Below are 15,305 nucleotides of genomic sequence, written 5' to 3'. Positions count from 1 at the left end.
GTCCTGGGGTGAATGTGCTGGGGGCACTAGGGCAGGGGTGGGTGCTGGGGCAGGGGTCGGTGCTGCAGGGGTGGGTGATGCAGGGGTGGGTGCTGGGGCAGCAGTGGGTGCTGGGGCTGCAGTGGGTGCTGGGGCAGCGGTGGGTGCTGCAGGGGTGGGTGCTGGGGCAGGGCTGGGTGCTGCAGGGGTCGGTGCTGGGGCTGCAGGGGTGGGTGCCCGGCCGCCCCCCCGGCCCTGCAGCCCCCCCATTGCAGGAAGGCTGAGGATGGGTCCCGCCACCTTCCTGGGGCTCTGCCTGCTGGGGTGCCTGGTGCTGGCCCCCTCCCTGCCGGGTGAGACCCCCAGACTGCACCCTGAGACCCCAAAATGTGCCCTGATCCCCAAAACTGCACCCTGAGACCCCAAAATGTGCCCTGAGATCCCAAACTGCACCCTGAGACCCCAAAATGTGCCCTGATCCCCAAAACTGCACCCTGAGACCCCACACTGTGCCCTGAGACCCCAAACTCTGCCCTGATCTCCCAGACTACACCCTGAGACCCCAAACTGCACCTTGAGACCCCAAACTGTGCCCTGAGACCCCCGACTGCACCCCGAGACCCCCCCCGCACCCCGAGACCCTCCTGCCCACACCCTGAGACACCCCACTGTACTCTAACCCTCCAAACTGCACCCGAGAGCCCCAAATTTCACACAGATCCCCCACCCATACTCTGAGACCCCCAGAGTGCCCCCTCCCCACCCTCTGCTTCCCACCCCCATCCCTTTCCCCCAGCCTCAGCGCCCCAAACAGGCCCGGAGGTGCCCTGACCCCCCCCAAAAGCCGCCGCAGCTGGGCTGGGGGGTGACGGTGACAGCCCTGTCCCCCCGCCAGGGGCTGAGGCCACCCGGTGTCCCCGGGCGTGGCTGTCCTTCGAGGGACACTGCTACGGCTACTTCGGGCAGCAGCTGAGCTGGAGGAGGGCTGAGGTGGGTGCGGGGGGCAGTGGGGGTGCCGGGGGTCCCCCCCGACCCCCAGGGCCCCCCTGCAGGCGGCTGTGTCCCCAGGCGTGGTGCCAGGCCACCCGCGGGGGCCACCTGGCGTCGCTGCACAGCCCCGAGGAGCACCGGGCGCTCGCCGCCTTCCTGGCGCGGCGGCCGCGGCGCGGAGAGGACGACGAGGAGGGCGAGAAGGACAGGGACAGGGACAGGGACAGGGACGAGAGCGTCTGGATCGGGCTGCACCGGCGGGTGGGTGCCTGAGCGAGCTGCGCCTGTCGGTACCTGTGTGCCTGTCGGTACCTGTCTGCCACACCCCGGTGCCACACCCCGGTGCCACACCCCGGTGTCCCCTGCTTGAGCCCTGCCTGTGCGCCCCAACCTGCCCCGAGCCCGCCCTGCCGCTCCTTCGTGTCTCCATGTGCCACCCCGGTGTCTGAGCCCTCCCTGCTCCTGTGTCCCCTTGTCCCCCTGTGCTGTGCCCCTGTGCCCCCTGTGTCCCTGTGCCCCTGTGCTTCCTGTGCTTCCCGTGCCCCTGTCCCCCTGTGGTGTGCCCCTGTCCCCCTGTGCCCCTGTTCCCCTGTGCTTCTTGTGCCCCCTGTGCCCCCTGTGCTGTCCCCCTGTGCCCCCTGTGCCCCTGTGCCCCGTGCCCCCTGTGTCCCTGTGCCCCTGTGTCCCTGTCCCCCTGTCCCCCTGTCCCCCTGTGTTGTCCCCCTGTCCCCCTGTGCCCCCTGTCCCCCTGTCCCCCTGTGTCCCTGTCCCCCCTGTGTCCCTGTCCCCCTGTGTCCCTGTCCCCCTGTGCCCCTGTGCCCCTGTGCTGTGCCCTGTGCTGTCCCCCTGTGCCCCTGTGTCCCTGTGTCCCTGTCCCTCTGTCCCCCTGTGCCCCTGTCCCCCTGTCCCCCTGTCCCACCGGTGTCCCTGTGTCCCTGTGTCCCTGTCACAGCGCCAGGGCTGGCTCTGGGCTGACGGGTCCCCGCGGCACTACTGGGCCTGGGAGGGGGACGATGGCCCCAAGGGACATCCCTGCATCGCCCTGGAGGACTCGGCAGGTGAGGGGGGCACTGGGACCCGGGGCTGGGCACAATGGCCTGGGCACAATGGGCTGGGGACAATGGGCTGGGGACAGCCTTGTGCCACACTGGGGGACTCAGCTGGTGAGGGGACCCAAGGGTTGGGGTGCCAGGGAGGGTCAGGGTGGGACAGGGGGGGGACAGGGGGGTCAGGAGGTGTCAGGAAGGGATTGGGGTGTCCGGGGGCTCCGGGGCTGTCAGAGTGTCCCGTGTGTCCCCTGTCCCAGCCCTGGCTCGTGTCCCCGCAGGGTTCATGGCCTGGGAGGGCGAGGCCTGTGGGGAGCGCAAACCCTTCATCTGCAAATACCCGGCCTAGGGGCACCAGGACCCCCGCACAGCCCCCCGACTTTGGGGCCTGACCCCCACCCTGCATCCTGCCCCCAAACCCCATCCCAGACCCCAATCCCTGCTCCCAACCCCGCCCCTGCTGTGCTGCCCCCCAAATCCCACCCCCCAATTCCACCTCCTGTCCCCCAAATCCCCATCCCAGACCCCAATCCCTGCTCCCAACCCTGCCCCTGCTGTGCTGACCCCAAATCCCACCCCCCAATTCCACCTCCTGTCCCCCAAATCCCCATCCCAGACCCCAATCCCTGCTCCCAACCCTGCCCCTGCTGTGCTGACCCCAAATCCCAGCCCCCCAATTCCACCTCCTGTCCCCCAAATCCCCATCCCAGACCCCAATCCCTGCTCCCAGTCCTGCCCCCAAATCCCACCTCCTGCCCCTGACACCCCACACTCTGTCCCCCAAACCCTGTGTCCTGCCTCCCAGATCCCAGCCCCTTGGCCACCCCCGAACCCCAGCCCCCAAATCCCACCCCCAGCCCCCCCAACCTTTGGATCTCTGCCCCCCAACCCCACATCCTGCCCCCATCCCAAACCCTGCCCCCCAATCCCCTCCTCCCCCAAACCCCTGTCCCGCACCCCAATTCCCACCCCCCGGCCCCCCTACACGGAGACCCCCAATAAAGTGACCGAAGCACCGGGATGTCCCCGTGTCCCTTTGCTGTGTCTGCGCCCCACGGGTGACACCAACAGGGGACGGGGACCCTCAGTTCCCCATGGGAGGTGGATGGGGGACACGAGTGGAGGTGTCCCCAGGACAGAGGTGGTGTCCCCAAGGGAAGGGTTGTCCCCAAGGCAGCCCCTTGGGGTCTCAGCCAGTTTCTGTGTCCCCATGTCCCCCCATGTCCTTGTGTCCCCCTGTCCTCCTGTGTCCCCCATATTCTCATGTCCCCACATCCCCTGTGTCCCCCCTGTCCCCATGTCCCCTGTCACCCCTTCACCCTCTCCCTGTGTCCCCGTGCTCTTCCCATGTCCCCCACGCATCATTCACATCCAGGTCTCCCTGTTCCCCTGTCCCCCACTGTCCCCATGTCCCCTTCCATGTCCCCTCCTGTCCCCCTGTCCTTGTGTTCCTGTGTCTCCATGTCCCTTCTGTCCTCTCCACGGGGTCCGGGGTGGGTCATTTTAGGGGTTCTGGGGGTTCAGATATAGGATCCGAGGGGTGCATCCATGGGGTGCCAGGGGTGTACCCATGGGGTGTATTTTTGGGGTGTGCTCATTGGGATGTACCCATGGGGTGTATTTTTGGGGTCTACCTATGGGGTGTATTTTTGGGGTGTACCCATTGGGATGTGTCCATGGGGTGTATTTTTGGGGTGTACCCATGGGGTGTATTTTTGGGGTGTACCCATTGGGATATACCCATGGGGTGTATTTTTGGGGTGTACTTATGGGCTGTATTTTTGGGGTGTACCCATGGGGATTTGTCCATGGGGGCGCTGGGGTTTATCCATGGGGTGTATTTTTGGGGTGTACCCATTGGGATGTACCCATGGGCTGTATTTTTGGGGTGTACCCATGTGATGTATTTTTGAGGTGTATTTTTGGGGTGTACTCATTGGTTGTATTTTTGGGGTGTACCCATGGGTTGTATTTTTGGGGTGTACCCATTAGGATGTACCCATGGGGTGTATTTTTGGGGTGTACCCATGGGGAGTATTTTTGGGGTGTACCCATTGGGACGTACCCATAGGGTGTATTTTTGGGGTGTACCCATTAGGATGTACCCATGGGGTGTATTTTTGGGGTGTACCCATGGGGTGTATTTTTGAGGTGTATTTTTGGGGTGTACTCATTGGGGTATACTCATTGGTTGTATTTTCGGGGTGTACCCATTGGGATGTACCCATGGGTTGTATTTTTGGGGTGTACCCATTGGGATGTACCCATGGGGGTGCCGGGGTTTATCCATGGGGCTCCCAGCGTTCCTTCCCGGCGCTGTCACTGTTGTCACCGCGGGGTGCTGAGCGCGCAGGAGGGCAAAGCGCTGGAACCCCGGGGCCGTTGTGACACCACGGCCACCCCGCCGGCGCCCGCGGCCCCGCAGAGTCCCTTGTCACCAGGGCGCCGCTGCCACCAACACGGCCGTCCCCGCATGCCGGCGCCGCTGCGCTCGCCCCGGGCAGCCCCGCCGGGGGTACCCGCGCCTGCCCCCGAGGCCACCGGCCGGGGGCCCGAGCCTGAAGCGGAGACGCCCCCAGCGGAACCCCCCATGCCGAACGACGCCTGGGTGGGCCCCTGGAGACCCCACCGGCCCCGAGGGCCCACCTCGGCCGCGTACGGCAGCCCCGGGCCCAAGTACGGGATCCCCGGCGGCATCGGTGAGTGCGGGACCGCGGGGCCCGCGGGGGACGGGAGCCGGGGGGGCCGAGTCCCACGGAGCCCCTGCCCGCCCCCAGGCAAAGACCAGCGCAACCCCTCCGGCCGCCGAGCCCCCGCCTACACCTTCGGCATGAGGCTGGAGGGCCCCGAGGAGCCGCGCTCCCCCGGGCCCCAGTACCTGGTGCCCCCCGGCTGCACCGCCCGCGGCCCGGAACGCGGCCCCGCCTTCACCATGAGCGGCCGCCCCCGAGAGCGCCGGGCCAGCGACACACCCGGGCCAGGTGGGTGAGAGTGAGGGAGTGAGGGGGTGAGTGAGTGAGTGAGTGAGTGAGTGAGTGAGTGAGTGAGTGAGTGAGTGAGTGAGTGAGTGACTGACTGACTGACTGACTGACGGACTGACTGAATGACTGACGGACTGAGTGACTGTCTGACAGACGGACTGACTGAGTGACTGACTGATGGACGGACTGAGTGACTGACTGACGGACTGACTGACTGACCGACTGACTGACAGACGGACTGACGGACTGGGTGAGGGGCCGCAGCCCCGGCGGCGGGAGCTCCGCGCGGTGCCGCAGCTCACGGGGCTGACCCCGCTGTCCCCTTGCAGCGCATTATTCCCCGGAGCAGGCAACCAGGGTGACGCTGCCCTCGGCTCCCGCCTGCTCCGTGAGGTCCCGCAGCCGCCCGGACAAACCCCAGCAGACGCCAGGTGAGATAGGGAGGGGGGCGGGACGGGACCCCCGCATCCCCCGGGCTGGGACCCCGTCATACCCCTGGGGCTGGGCTGGGGCCTCCAACATCGCACCCGGGCTGGGATCCCCATCATTCCCCGTGTGTTGGGCTGGGATCCCCATCATTCCCCATGTGTTGGGCTGGGCTGGGATCCCCATCACTCCCCCTGTGTCAGACTGGGCTGGGATCCCCATCATTCCGCCTGTGCTGAACTGCACTGGGACCCCCTCATCTCCTCCGGGCTGGGCCCCCCATCTCCTCCTCCTCTGGGCTGGGATCCCCCATCCCCCTGGGCCAGACTGGGCTCCCCGACATCCCCTGGTTGGTCTGACCCACCCAGCGCCCCGGGGCTGAGCCTTCCCTCCCAGGCCGTGGGAGGGTGAAGCCCCGTGTCCCCCTGAGCCGTGTCCCCTCCCCAGGCCCTGCCACCTACCAGCTGCCACCCGTGGTGGGCCCCCGCCTGGTGCACAAGACATCGACCCCCCAGTACACCATGACAGGGCGAGGCCGCAGCATCTTCGACGACGATAAAAAGGTGGAGCCTGGGAGGGCCAGGGGCATGGGGGGGCAGGGGGCTGGGGGGGCAAGTGCAAAGGGACTGGGGTGCCAGGGGACTGGGATCTGGGGTATCAGGGTCCCGGGCAGTTTGGGTACCAGGGGACTGGGATCTGGGGTATCAGGGTCCCGGGGAGTTGGGGTACCTGGAGTGTGGGGTGCCAGGGGTCCGTGGGGTTGGGGTACCACAGAGTCTGGAGTGCCACGACTGCGGGGGGCTGAGTGTGGGGTGCAGGGGCTCGGGGTACCGAGGGTGTGGGGTGTTCCGGGGGTGACGTGACCCGCCCCTGTCCCCGCAGACCCCAGGACCCAACAATTACTGCACTGTGGACACCAACCTGTACATGGCACGGGCCCCCCGCTGCACCATAGTGGGACGGACCCGCTCCCGCCTGACCTCCAACACGCCCAGCCCCAGCGACTACTACCCCAAGCCGGTGAGCGGGGACGGGGACGGGGACAGGGCTGGGGGACAGGGACCCACAGCCCCTCACCTTCACACGGCCTCTGTCCTCCCGCAGGACCGCAAACAAGGGCAGACCTTCGGTGTGCGCCACTCGGAATCCGTGGTTCCCGTGATGGACTTGCAGCTGTAGGAGAGCGGGGACGTGGGTGACGCTGTCAGCCTGTGACAAACACGAACCACAGCAGCACTCGCTCGCTCTCCTTCTGTCCCGCTGCGTCGCACGGGGGCCGGGGACTCCCCTAAAGCCACACTTGGCCCATCCCGAGGGAGACCCTGGCAAGACCACGGAGAGGGACCCCATGGTGGGGTGGGACGTGCCAGGGGTGAGGGATGTGCTGCCAACCGCCTCCCTGCTCCAGTCCCATCCCACCCAGCACCTCGGGGCACGGGGGGCTCTGGAGACACGGAAGAGGGAAGGGACGTGCACACCAGCACCGCGCCCCGAGGACTCCCCCCACTCTGTGGGATCTGTGGGATGGGGGGGATCCCTGGCAGGCCATCACCTGTGAGTGTCGGGCGAATGAGGGACCCGGGGGCCACCCCTCGTGTCACCCCCCCGTGTCACCCCGTGTCACCCCCCGCCGCGGCCTCTCCCGTGCCCCGCTCGTTACCCCGGGCTCAGAGTCCACGGCCGGAGCCGCCTCGCCGCCCGCGGGCAGCGGGCACCGGGCACGGGGCCAGGCCGGGCACGGGGCCAGGCCGGGCAGCGGGCAGGTCCCGGCAGCGCCGGGGCAGGCGCGGCCCTGTGGGCTCGGGGTGGCGGCTCTGAGCAACCGGGGCGCGGCCGTGCGGGCTCAGGTGCCATCGGCGCCACTTCGGGCTGTGACCGCTGCCACATCGCAGTGCCGGCCGTCCCAAAGCGGGGTGCCGGCTGTCCCGGACAGGGATGGACGCCCCGAGCCCTCTGCCGACCCTGATCCGCAAGAAGCGGGACGGGGAGCGCCTGGAGGACGCCGAGATCCGGAGCTTCGTGCGCGGCGTCACCGAGGGCACTGCGCAGCAGGGACAGATCGGTGCGGGCGGGAGGGACGCGGGGACAGCCCGGGAGCGGAGCGGGAGGGCAGCGGAGGGAGCGGCACGGCCGGGGATGCGCCGATGGGACGGGGACGGGGTGGGGAGCGCGGGCAGAGCCGGGGGGACACGGCCAGGGGAGTGACACGGGCACAGGGGAGTGACACGGGCACAGGGGAGTGACACGGGCACAAGGGACACCGGGCGGCCCCAGCAGCGGGAGGGACAGCAAGGGAAACCCCGGGATGTGCCAGGGGGTCCTGGGCAGGGGACACGGCTGGGGGACCACCCTGGGAGGACAAGAGAGGGACCCCGGGACATGGCAGGGGGTCCTGGGCTGGGGACATATCTGGGGGGGAGAGAGGGGGACCCCAGGACGCGGCAGAGGGACGCGGCCAGGGGATGTGGGTGGGTGGGGGTCCTGGGGAGGGCACTGCGGTGGCCCCGCGTGTCCCCGGGTGCCACGCAGATGGCATCTGGCTGTGGGGCACGGGTCAGGCTGGGGACAGGGGAGGGGACCCGAGAGGCGACATGCGGCCGGCCGCTGTCACCGCAGGGGCCATGCTGATGGCCATCCGGCTGCGGGGCATGGACGCGGGTGAGACGCTGGCCCTGACCCGGGCCATGGCCAGCTCTGGCCGGACGCTGGCCTGGCCGCCCGCCTGGCACGGGCTGGTGGTGGACAAGCACTCAACCGGTGGCGTTGGGGACAAGGTCAGCCTGGCCCTGGCCCCCGCGCTGGCCGCCTGCGGCTGCAAGGTGAGGGGGACCCGGGGATGGGGCGGGGACGGGGAGGTCCCCGAGCCCCTCCTGTGCCCACCTGTGCCCCTCCCCAGGTGCCCATGATCAGCGGGCGCGGGCTGGGCCACACCGGGGGCACCCTGGACAAGCTGGAGGCCATTCCTGGGTTCCGCGTGTCCCAGAGCCCCGAGGAGGTGACGGACGGGGACACCACGGGCACCCTCACACCCTGCAGGAACCGGGCTCGGGGGCACCGGGGCTCCAGAGGGCTGGGGGTGACAGTGGGGTGATGATGGGGTCCCACTGGGGCACCCGTCCCTGGGGTGTGGGGTGCCCCAGTGGGGCGTCCATGGGATCCAAAGAGGGGGTGGATGCCATGGGGTACAGATGGGGTACGGGTGCCAAGAGGTTGTGGGTTCTCACGGGGTCCCAAAAGGTGCAGGAGAAGATGGGGAGTGCCCTTGGGGTGCCCGTGGGTTGTGTGGGTGTCCGTGGGGTGCCCATGGGGTGTCCATGGGATGTCCATGGGGTGTCCGTGGGTGTCCATGGTGGGCTGTCCATGGTGTGTCCGTGGGGTGTCAGTGGGGTGTCCATGGGGTGTCCATGGTGTGTCCGTGGGGTGTCCATGGGGTGTCAGTGGGGTGTCCATGGGGTGTCCATGGGGTGTCCGTGGGGTGTCCATGGGTGTCCGTGGTGTGTCCATGGGTGTCCGTGGGGTGTCCATGGGGTGTCCATGGGGTGTCCGTGGGGTGTCCGTGGGGTGTCCATGGGTGTCCATGGTGTGTCCATGGGGTGTCCATGGGGTGTCAGTGGGTGTCCATGGGGTGTCCATGGGGTGTCCGTGGGGTGTCCGTGGGGTGTCCATGGGTGTCCGTGGTGTGTCCATGGGGTGTCCATGGGGTGTCCGTGGGGTGTCCATGGTGGGGTGTCCCTGGGGTCCCACCGCACACCGGCTCCCGCAGATGCAGCACATCCTGGCGCGGGTGGGCTGCTGCATCGTGGGGCAGAGCGCGGAGCTGGTGCCCGCGGACCGGGTGCTCTACGGGCTGCGCGACGTCACGGCCACGGTGGACAGCCTGCCGCTCATCACCGGTACGGGCACGGGGCCGCGGGGACGCGCGGGAGGGGCGCGGGAGGGGCGCAGGCAGGCGGTGACCCCCCCACCCGCCCGCCCGGCCGGCCCAGCCTCCATCCTCAGCAAGAAGGCGGCGGAGCGGCTCTCGGCGCTGGTGCTCGATGTGAAGTTCGGGGAGGCGGCTCTGTACCCCACCCAGGAGAGCGCGCGGGAGCTGGCGCAGAGCCTGGTGAGACCCCGGGGACCCCCGGGACCCCTGCCCGGCTGCCCCGCCCGCCGTCCCCTCCCGCTGTCCCTGTCCTCTGTGCCCGCCTGCTGTCCCGGGTCATTCCCGCTGTCCCTGTCCTCTGTGCCTGCTGTCCCGGGCCGTTCCCGCTGTCCCTGTCCTCTGTGCCTGCTGTCCCGGGTCATTCCCGCTGTCCCTGTCCTCTGTGCCTGCCTGCTGTCCCGGGCCGTTCCCGCTGTCCCTGTCCTCTCTGCCTGCTGTCCCGGGCCATTCCGGCTGTCCCTGCTCCTGTCCCTGTCCGCTGTTCCTGTCCTTGCTCCTGTTCCTGACCCTGCCCGTTGCCCCTGTCCCTGGCTGTCCGTGTCCTCACGTGTCCCGTTCCTGCCCACACTGCCTGCTGTCCCTGTCCCTGCCTGTTGTCCCTTGACCCTGTCTGTTCTTCCTACTGCCCCTGTCCCTGCCCCGTCCCTGTTCCTATCCCTGTCCCTGCTTGTCCCCCATCCCTGCCCTGTCTCTATCCCTGCTTGTTCCCTATCCCTGTCTCTGTCCCTGCCCACTGTCCCCGCTCCTGTTGTCCCGGTCCCTGTCCATCCCTATCCCTGTCCGCTGTCCCTGTCCTTTCCCGCTGTCCCCGCCACCCCGCGCGTGTCCCCGCGCAGGTGGAGGTGGGCGCACACCTGGGCATCCGCACGGCGGCCCTGCTGAGCCGCATGGAGCAGCCGCTGGGCCGCGCCGTGGGCAACGCGCTGGAGGTGCTGGAGGCGCTGCAGTGCCTGGAGGGGGGCGGCCCCCCCGACCTGCGACACCTGGTCACGGCTCTGGGTCAGTGGGTGACACGGGGGGACACGGGGGGACAAGGGAGGAGGCGGCCTGTGACACCTGGGTCACGGCTCTGGGTCAGTGGGTGACACGGGGGGACACGGGGGGACACGGGGGGACACGGGAGGGGGCGGCCCCCCAACCTGTGACACCTGGGTCACCACCCTGGGTCAGTGGGTGACACGGGGGGACACGGGGGGACACAGGGGGACAAGGGAGGGGGCGGCCTGCCCGACCTGCGACACCTGGGTCACAGCTCTGGGTCAGTGGGTGACACGGGGGGGACACGGGGGGGACACGGGGGGACAAGGGTCTGCAGACACGGGTCCGGTGTCCAGTCCCAATCCTGGGGTCCCTCTCACACTCTCTGTCCCCTCATGGGGTCCCTGTCCCACTCCCGTTGCCCTGGCCCCTCCTCCCTGTCCCGAGCGGGGCTGGGGCGCAGAGGGGCAGTGGGGCAGGGTTTGGGGGCTCCCCAGGAGTGGGGGTCCCTGTGGGGGTCCCAGCCCGTGTCCCGTTTGGGGTGCAGGCGGGGTGCTGCTGTGGCAGTGCGGCATGGCCGCGGGGGCCGAGCAGGGCCGTGAGCGCCTGGCCCGGGCTCTGGACGATGGCTCGGCCCTGGGCACGTTCGAGGCCATGCTGGGGGCGCAGGGGGTGCCCCCAGACACCGCCCGGGGCCTCTGTGCCGGGACCCCCGCCCAGCGCCGCCAGCTCCTGGGCGAGGCCAAGGTCTGCGAGGAGCTGCCCGCGCTGCAGGAAGGTCAGAGGGGACCCCAGCCCAAATCCTGCACCCCAAACTCCCCACCCTCTCCTCACCCCGTGCCCCTCCGGGGGGCTGAGGGTCCCCCCATTCCCACTGCCCCCATCCATCGCCATCCCCTCACCCCTGCCCGGGATGGTCAAGACTCCCCTGGATTATTCCCCCCACCCTGAGAGCCCTCATCTGCAGCCCCCTGCCCCCCCTCCTCTGTGCTTGAGGGTGCCCAAACCCCCCTGCCCCACACACTGCTCCTCGAGGGTCCCTGGTTCCCAGTCCCGTGTTCTGGGGGTCCTCACCTGTGCCCCTGCCCCCTGTCCCTGGGCAGTTCCTGATCCCTGGGGGATGCCATATCCTGACCCGCCCGGGCTGGGGTCTCCCCATCATGTCCCTGTCCCCCCCCTCCATGTCCCTGTCCCCCCCCTCCATGTCCCTGTCCCCCCATGTGCCTGTCCCCCCTCCATGTCCCTGACCCCCCTCCATGTCCCTGTCTCCCCCAATGTCCCTGTCCCCCACCATGTCCCTGTCCCCCCATGTCCCTGTCCCCCCCCATGTCCCTGTCCCTCCTCCATGTCCCTGTCCCCTCTCCATGTCCCTGTCCCCCTCAATATCCCTCTCCCCTCCATGTCCCTGTCCCCTCCATGTCCCTGTCCCCCCATGTCCCTGACCCCCACCCCCTTTGCCCAGGCTGGGTGCAGCAGGTGCGGGCGCTGCCCCTGGCGCGGGTCCTGCACCGCCTGGGCGCGGGTCGGTCGCGGGCCGGGGACCCCGTGAACCCCCGCGTGGGCGCCGAGCTGCTGGTGGGCACCGGGCAGCACCTGCGGGCAGGTGAGGGCGGCTCCCCGGAACCTCCATCGCCGCCGTGTGCCCCACGGGCATCCGCGTGTCTCCCTTCCCTCGGCGAGCCCTGGCTGGGGTGCACTCGGGTTCGGGGGGATATCTGGGGGATCAGAGCCCCCCGATGACCCCTCTGTGCACCCTGGTTGGGGAGGATATGGGGGGATCAGAGCCCCCCGATAACCCCTCTGTGCCCCCCGGTTGGGGGGGATATCTGGGGGGATCAGAACCCCCCGATGACCCCTCTGTGCACCCCGGTTCGGGAGGATATCTGGGGGATCCTAGCCCCAGATAACCTCTCTGTGCCCCCCGGTTGAGGAAGATATCTGGGGGATCAGAGCCCCCCAATGACCCCTCTGTGCCCCCGGGTTCGGGAGGATATGGGGGGACCAGAGCCCCCGATAACCCCTCTGTGCCCCCCGGTTGGGGGGGGGATATTGGGGGTCAGAGCCCCCCGATGACCCCTCGGTGTCCCTCTCCCTCAGGCGAGCCCTGGCTGCGGGTGCACCATGAGGGCACCCTGGGCGCGGAGGGCCGGCGCGAGCTGCAGGACGCGCTGTGCCTCGGCCCGGAGCCCCCCCGGGACCCGCCGCCGCTGGTGGCCGAGACCATCGTGCCCTCGGGAGCCCTGCCCGGGCCATGCCGGGACTCGCAATAAACCGCGATGATCGCGATGTCGGGGCCATGTCGCGATTCATCCCCCACCCCCACCCACCCACGAGTCTGAGGGCTGCGGCGCGGGGCGGTGGCGCCACCTCGTGGGTGAAGGGCAGAGTGCACGAGGGCCCGGTCACGCCCCTCACATTGGCCACGCCCCTCCCGATTTGACCACGCCCCGCCCCATTGGCAGCGCAATCTACAGTCCGGCCACGCCCCTCCTATTGGCCGCGCCCCTCATATTTTGGCTACGCCCCGCCCACATCGGGCACACACCTTATAGACCACGCCTCATTCCGTCGTGGCCCCGCCCACTCCCACCGTGGCCCCGCCTCCTCCCGGTATTTCCGGTTCCGGCGGCAGCGGCGCGGGTGCTCCGGGCGGGATCGGCGGCGGACGGGGCGCGGGTGGAGGCCAGAGGTCAGCGGGGACTGCACACCGCGGGTGGAGGGAGGGCACCGGGAGCGGGGAATGAGGGGCCGGGGGGCGTTCGAGGGGCAGAGCGAGGTCCGGGAGTAGCAGCGACAGGGATGGGGTCCTGAGGGCAGCAGGACGTGGGGTCAGGGCGCATTTGGGCTGGGGGTCCAAGGGCACGACGGGGGCAGGGGGTATTTGGGGGGCAGGGTTGGAGTCCAAGGGGATCAGGAGTGGTAGGATAAGGAGTCAGGGGGCATTTGGGTTGGAGGGCTGGGGGTCCAAGAGCAGCAGGGACGGGGGGCAGGGGGTATTTGGGGGCAGGGTTGGGATAAAGGGTCAGGGGGCATTTGGGGGACAGGGTGGAAGCTCCAAAGAGCAGCAGGATACCGGGTGGGGGGCAGGGGGCATTTGGGGGAAAAAGTGGAGGGTCTAAGAACATCAGGAGGGGTGGGATGAGGGGTCAGGGGATATTTGGGGGACAGCGTTGGGGTCCAAGGGCATCGGGAGGAATGGGATAAGGGGTTGGGAGGCATTTGGAGAACAGGGTTGGGGTCCAAGGGGTGGGATAAGGGGTCAGGGGGCATTTGGAAGACAGCATGGGGGCTCTAAGAGCAGCAGGATATTGAGTGGGGGGTTCAAGACCATCAGTTGGAGTGGATTGAGAGGTCGGGGGACATTCAGGGGACAGGGTTGGGGTCCAGGAGCATCAGGAGTGGGATGAGAGGTCAGGGGACATCTGGGGAGCAGACTGGGGGCTCCAAGAGCAGCAGCGTATTGAGTGGGGGGCAGGATGCGTTTGGGAGAAAGAGCAGGCATCAAGGAGTATCAGGAGAGGTGAAATGAGGAGTCAGAGGGCATTTGGGGGACAGGGTTGGGGTCAAACCCACCACGGGGCGGGGACCCCGGGGCAGTTCCCCGTGTCCCCTGACCCTCCCTCGCCGCTCCGCACAGCCCCAGCGATGCTGCGGTCCCTGCGCCCCATCCCGCGGCTGTGCCCCCCGGGGCCGTGGCAGCCCCGGCGCCGCCTGGCCGCGCCCCCCGGCGCCGCTGGGCTCCCGCTGCGGCAGCGGCTGTGCGTGGCGGGCGCGGTGGCGGGCGCGGCGGCGGCGGGCTGGCTCTACTTGCGGCAGCAGAAGGAGCGGCAGCAGCGCTCCCGCCGCCTCCAGCAGCTCCGCCGGCTGGCGCTGGGCCAGGGCGACTTCCAGCTGCAGGACACGTCGGGGGCGGCGCGGAGCAAGGCGGATTTCCTGGGCCGCTGGGTGCTGCTCTACTTCGGCTTCACGCACTGCCCGGACGTGTGTCCCGAGGAGCTGGAGAAGCTGAGCCGCGCCGTGGAGCTGCTGGAGCGCGACCCGGCGCTGCCGCCGCTGCAGCCGCTCTTTGTCACCGTGGACCCCGAGCGCGACGACGCGGCGGCGCTGGCGCGGTACCTGCGGGACTTCCACCCGCGCCTGCAGGGCCTCACCGGCACCCCCGAGCAGGTGCGGGCCGCCGCCAACGCCTTCCGCGTCTACGTCAGCGCCGGGCCCCGCGACGACGACGGCGACTACGTGGTGGATCACTCGGTGCTCACGTTCCTCGTGGATCCCGACGGCGTTTTCCGGGACTGCTACGGCCGCTCCCGCACGGCCGAGGAGGTGGCGCGCAGCGTCAAGGGACACATGGACGCCTACGAGCCGCTGCCCCCCGCGGGAGGGCAATAAACGGCCGTGACCCCCACCCCCCCGGAGTGGGGTCTGTCGTGATTTGGGGTGTGGGGGAGGGACTGATGGCAACCCCCGGTGTGTCCCATGGGAGGGACAGAGCCCACAGCCTCTGAGGAGTGTCACATGGCAGGGGAGAGACACTTGGCAGCCCCCAGGGGCATCCTGTGGGAGGGACAGAGCCCACACCTTGCAGGGGTGGCACATGGAGGGGGACATCTGACACCTGCAGTGTCCCCCAGGTGTGTCCCATGGGAGGGACAGAGCCCACACCCTCTGAGGAGTGTCACATGGCAGAGGGGGGACAGTTGACAGCCCCCAGGTGTGTCCCATGGGAGGGACAGAGCCCTGACAGCCTGCAGGGCTGGCACATGGCAGAGAGGGGACACCTGACAGCCCCCAGTGTCCCCAGGAATGGTCTGGGATGAGGGAAGTTTTGCGTGGGCAGGTGGAGTAACCCCCAGGTGTGTCCTGTGAGGGGGAGAACCTGGGTGAGCAGGTGGAGGGACCCCCACCAGCCCCACTGCCCCCCAGCAGTGTCACATGGTGGGGAGGGACCCCTGCAGCCCCCCGGGAGCGTCCCATGGGGCA

General features: G+C 69.0%; 4 protein-coding genes across 4 annotated transcripts; all 4 read left to right on the top strand.

The window, feature by feature from the left end:
* The first annotated feature begins 245 nt into the window (after positions 1-245).
* LOC139585656 (dromaiocalcin-1-like) lies at positions 246-2,561 on the top strand. The gene is made up of 5 exons (XM_071418492.1): positions 246-332; positions 875-969; positions 1,048-1,230; positions 1,922-2,027; positions 2,297-2,561. The coding sequence occupies exons 1-5, from the start codon at positions 266-268 to the stop codon at positions 2,362-2,364; spliced, it is 519 nt and encodes a 172-aa protein (XP_071274593.1). The 5' UTR covers positions 246-265; the 3' UTR covers positions 2,365-2,561.
* Positions 2,562-4,491: 1,930 nt separating this feature from the next.
* On the top strand, positions 4,492-6,601 carry CIMAP1B (ciliary microtubule associated protein 1B). The gene is made up of 6 exons (XM_071418490.1): positions 4,492-4,714; positions 4,793-4,996; positions 5,326-5,427; positions 5,870-5,985; positions 6,305-6,442; positions 6,527-6,601. Exons 1-6 carry the CDS (start codon positions 4,606-4,608, stop codon positions 6,599-6,601), a joined length of 744 nt encoding a protein of 247 aa, XP_071274591.1. The 5' UTR covers positions 4,492-4,605.
* Positions 6,602-7,357: 756 nt separating this feature from the next.
* Positions 7,358-12,595, top strand: TYMP (thymidine phosphorylase). The gene is made up of 9 exons (XM_071418488.1): positions 7,358-7,484; positions 8,039-8,241; positions 8,319-8,417; positions 9,186-9,315; positions 9,409-9,527; positions 10,184-10,346; positions 10,873-11,103; positions 11,788-11,928; positions 12,423-12,595. Exons 1-9 carry the CDS (start codon positions 7,358-7,360, stop codon positions 12,593-12,595), a joined length of 1,386 nt encoding a protein of 461 aa, XP_071274589.1.
* Positions 12,596-12,928: 333 nt separating this feature from the next.
* Positions 12,929-14,730, top strand: SCO2 (synthesis of cytochrome C oxidase 2). Its single transcript, XM_071418489.1, has 2 exons — positions 12,929-13,014; positions 13,963-14,730. The coding sequence occupies exon 2, from the start codon at positions 13,971-13,973 to the stop codon at positions 14,712-14,714; it is 744 nt and encodes a 247-aa protein (XP_071274590.1). The 5' UTR covers positions 12,929-13,014; positions 13,963-13,970; the 3' UTR covers positions 14,715-14,730.
* The last annotated feature ends 575 nt before the right edge of the window (positions 14,731-15,305 follow it).

The sequence above is a fragment of the Agelaius tricolor genome, unplaced genomic scaffold, assembly GCF_023055355.1.
Source record: "Agelaius tricolor isolate 1412-34295 unplaced genomic scaffold, bAgeTri1.0.p SCAF_86, whole genome shotgun sequence".
Taxonomy (NCBI): Eukaryota; Metazoa; Chordata; class Aves; order Passeriformes; family Icteridae; genus Agelaius; species Agelaius tricolor.
Note: the sequence above shows the minus strand (reverse complement) of the source record. Positions and strands in the feature narration are given on the sequence as shown.

Bases quoted from the DNA above. Each gene is read 5' to 3' on its own strand.
- LOC139585656 (XM_071418492.1), top strand. From the start codon at position 266: ATGGGTCCCGCCACCTTCCTGGGGCTCTGCCTGCTGGGGTGCCTGGTG. The intron at 333-874 runs GTGAGACCCCCA...TCCCCCCGCCAG, and splicing joins GCTGGCCCCCTCCCTGCCGG to GGGCTGAGGCCACCCGGTGT. The intron at 970-1,047 runs GTGGGTGCGGGG...CTGTGTCCCCAG, and splicing joins TGAGCTGGAGGAGGGCTGAG to GCGTGGTGCCAGGCCACCCG.
- CIMAP1B (XM_071418490.1), top strand. From the start codon at position 4,606: ATGCCGAACGACGCCTGGGTGGGCCCCTGGAGACCCCACCGGCCCCGA. The intron at 4,997-5,325 runs GTGGGTGAGAGT...GTCCCCTTGCAG, and splicing joins CAGCGACACACCCGGGCCAG to CGCATTATTCCCCGGAGCAG. The intron at 5,428-5,869 runs GTGAGATAGGGA...TCCCCTCCCCAG, and splicing joins CAAACCCCAGCAGACGCCAG to GCCCTGCCACCTACCAGCTG.
- TYMP (XM_071418488.1), top strand. From the start codon at position 7,358: ATGGACGCCCCGAGCCCTCTGCCGACCCTGATCCGCAAGAAGCGGGAC. The intron at 8,242-8,318 runs GTGAGGGGGACC...GCCCCTCCCCAG, and splicing joins TGGCCGCCTGCGGCTGCAAG to GTGCCCATGATCAGCGGGCG. The intron at 9,528-10,183 runs GTGAGACCCCGG...GTCCCCGCGCAG, and splicing joins GGGAGCTGGCGCAGAGCCTG to GTGGAGGTGGGCGCACACCT.
- SCO2 (XM_071418489.1), top strand. From the start codon at position 13,971: ATGCTGCGGTCCCTGCGCCCCATCCCGCGGCTGTGCCCCCCGGGGCCG.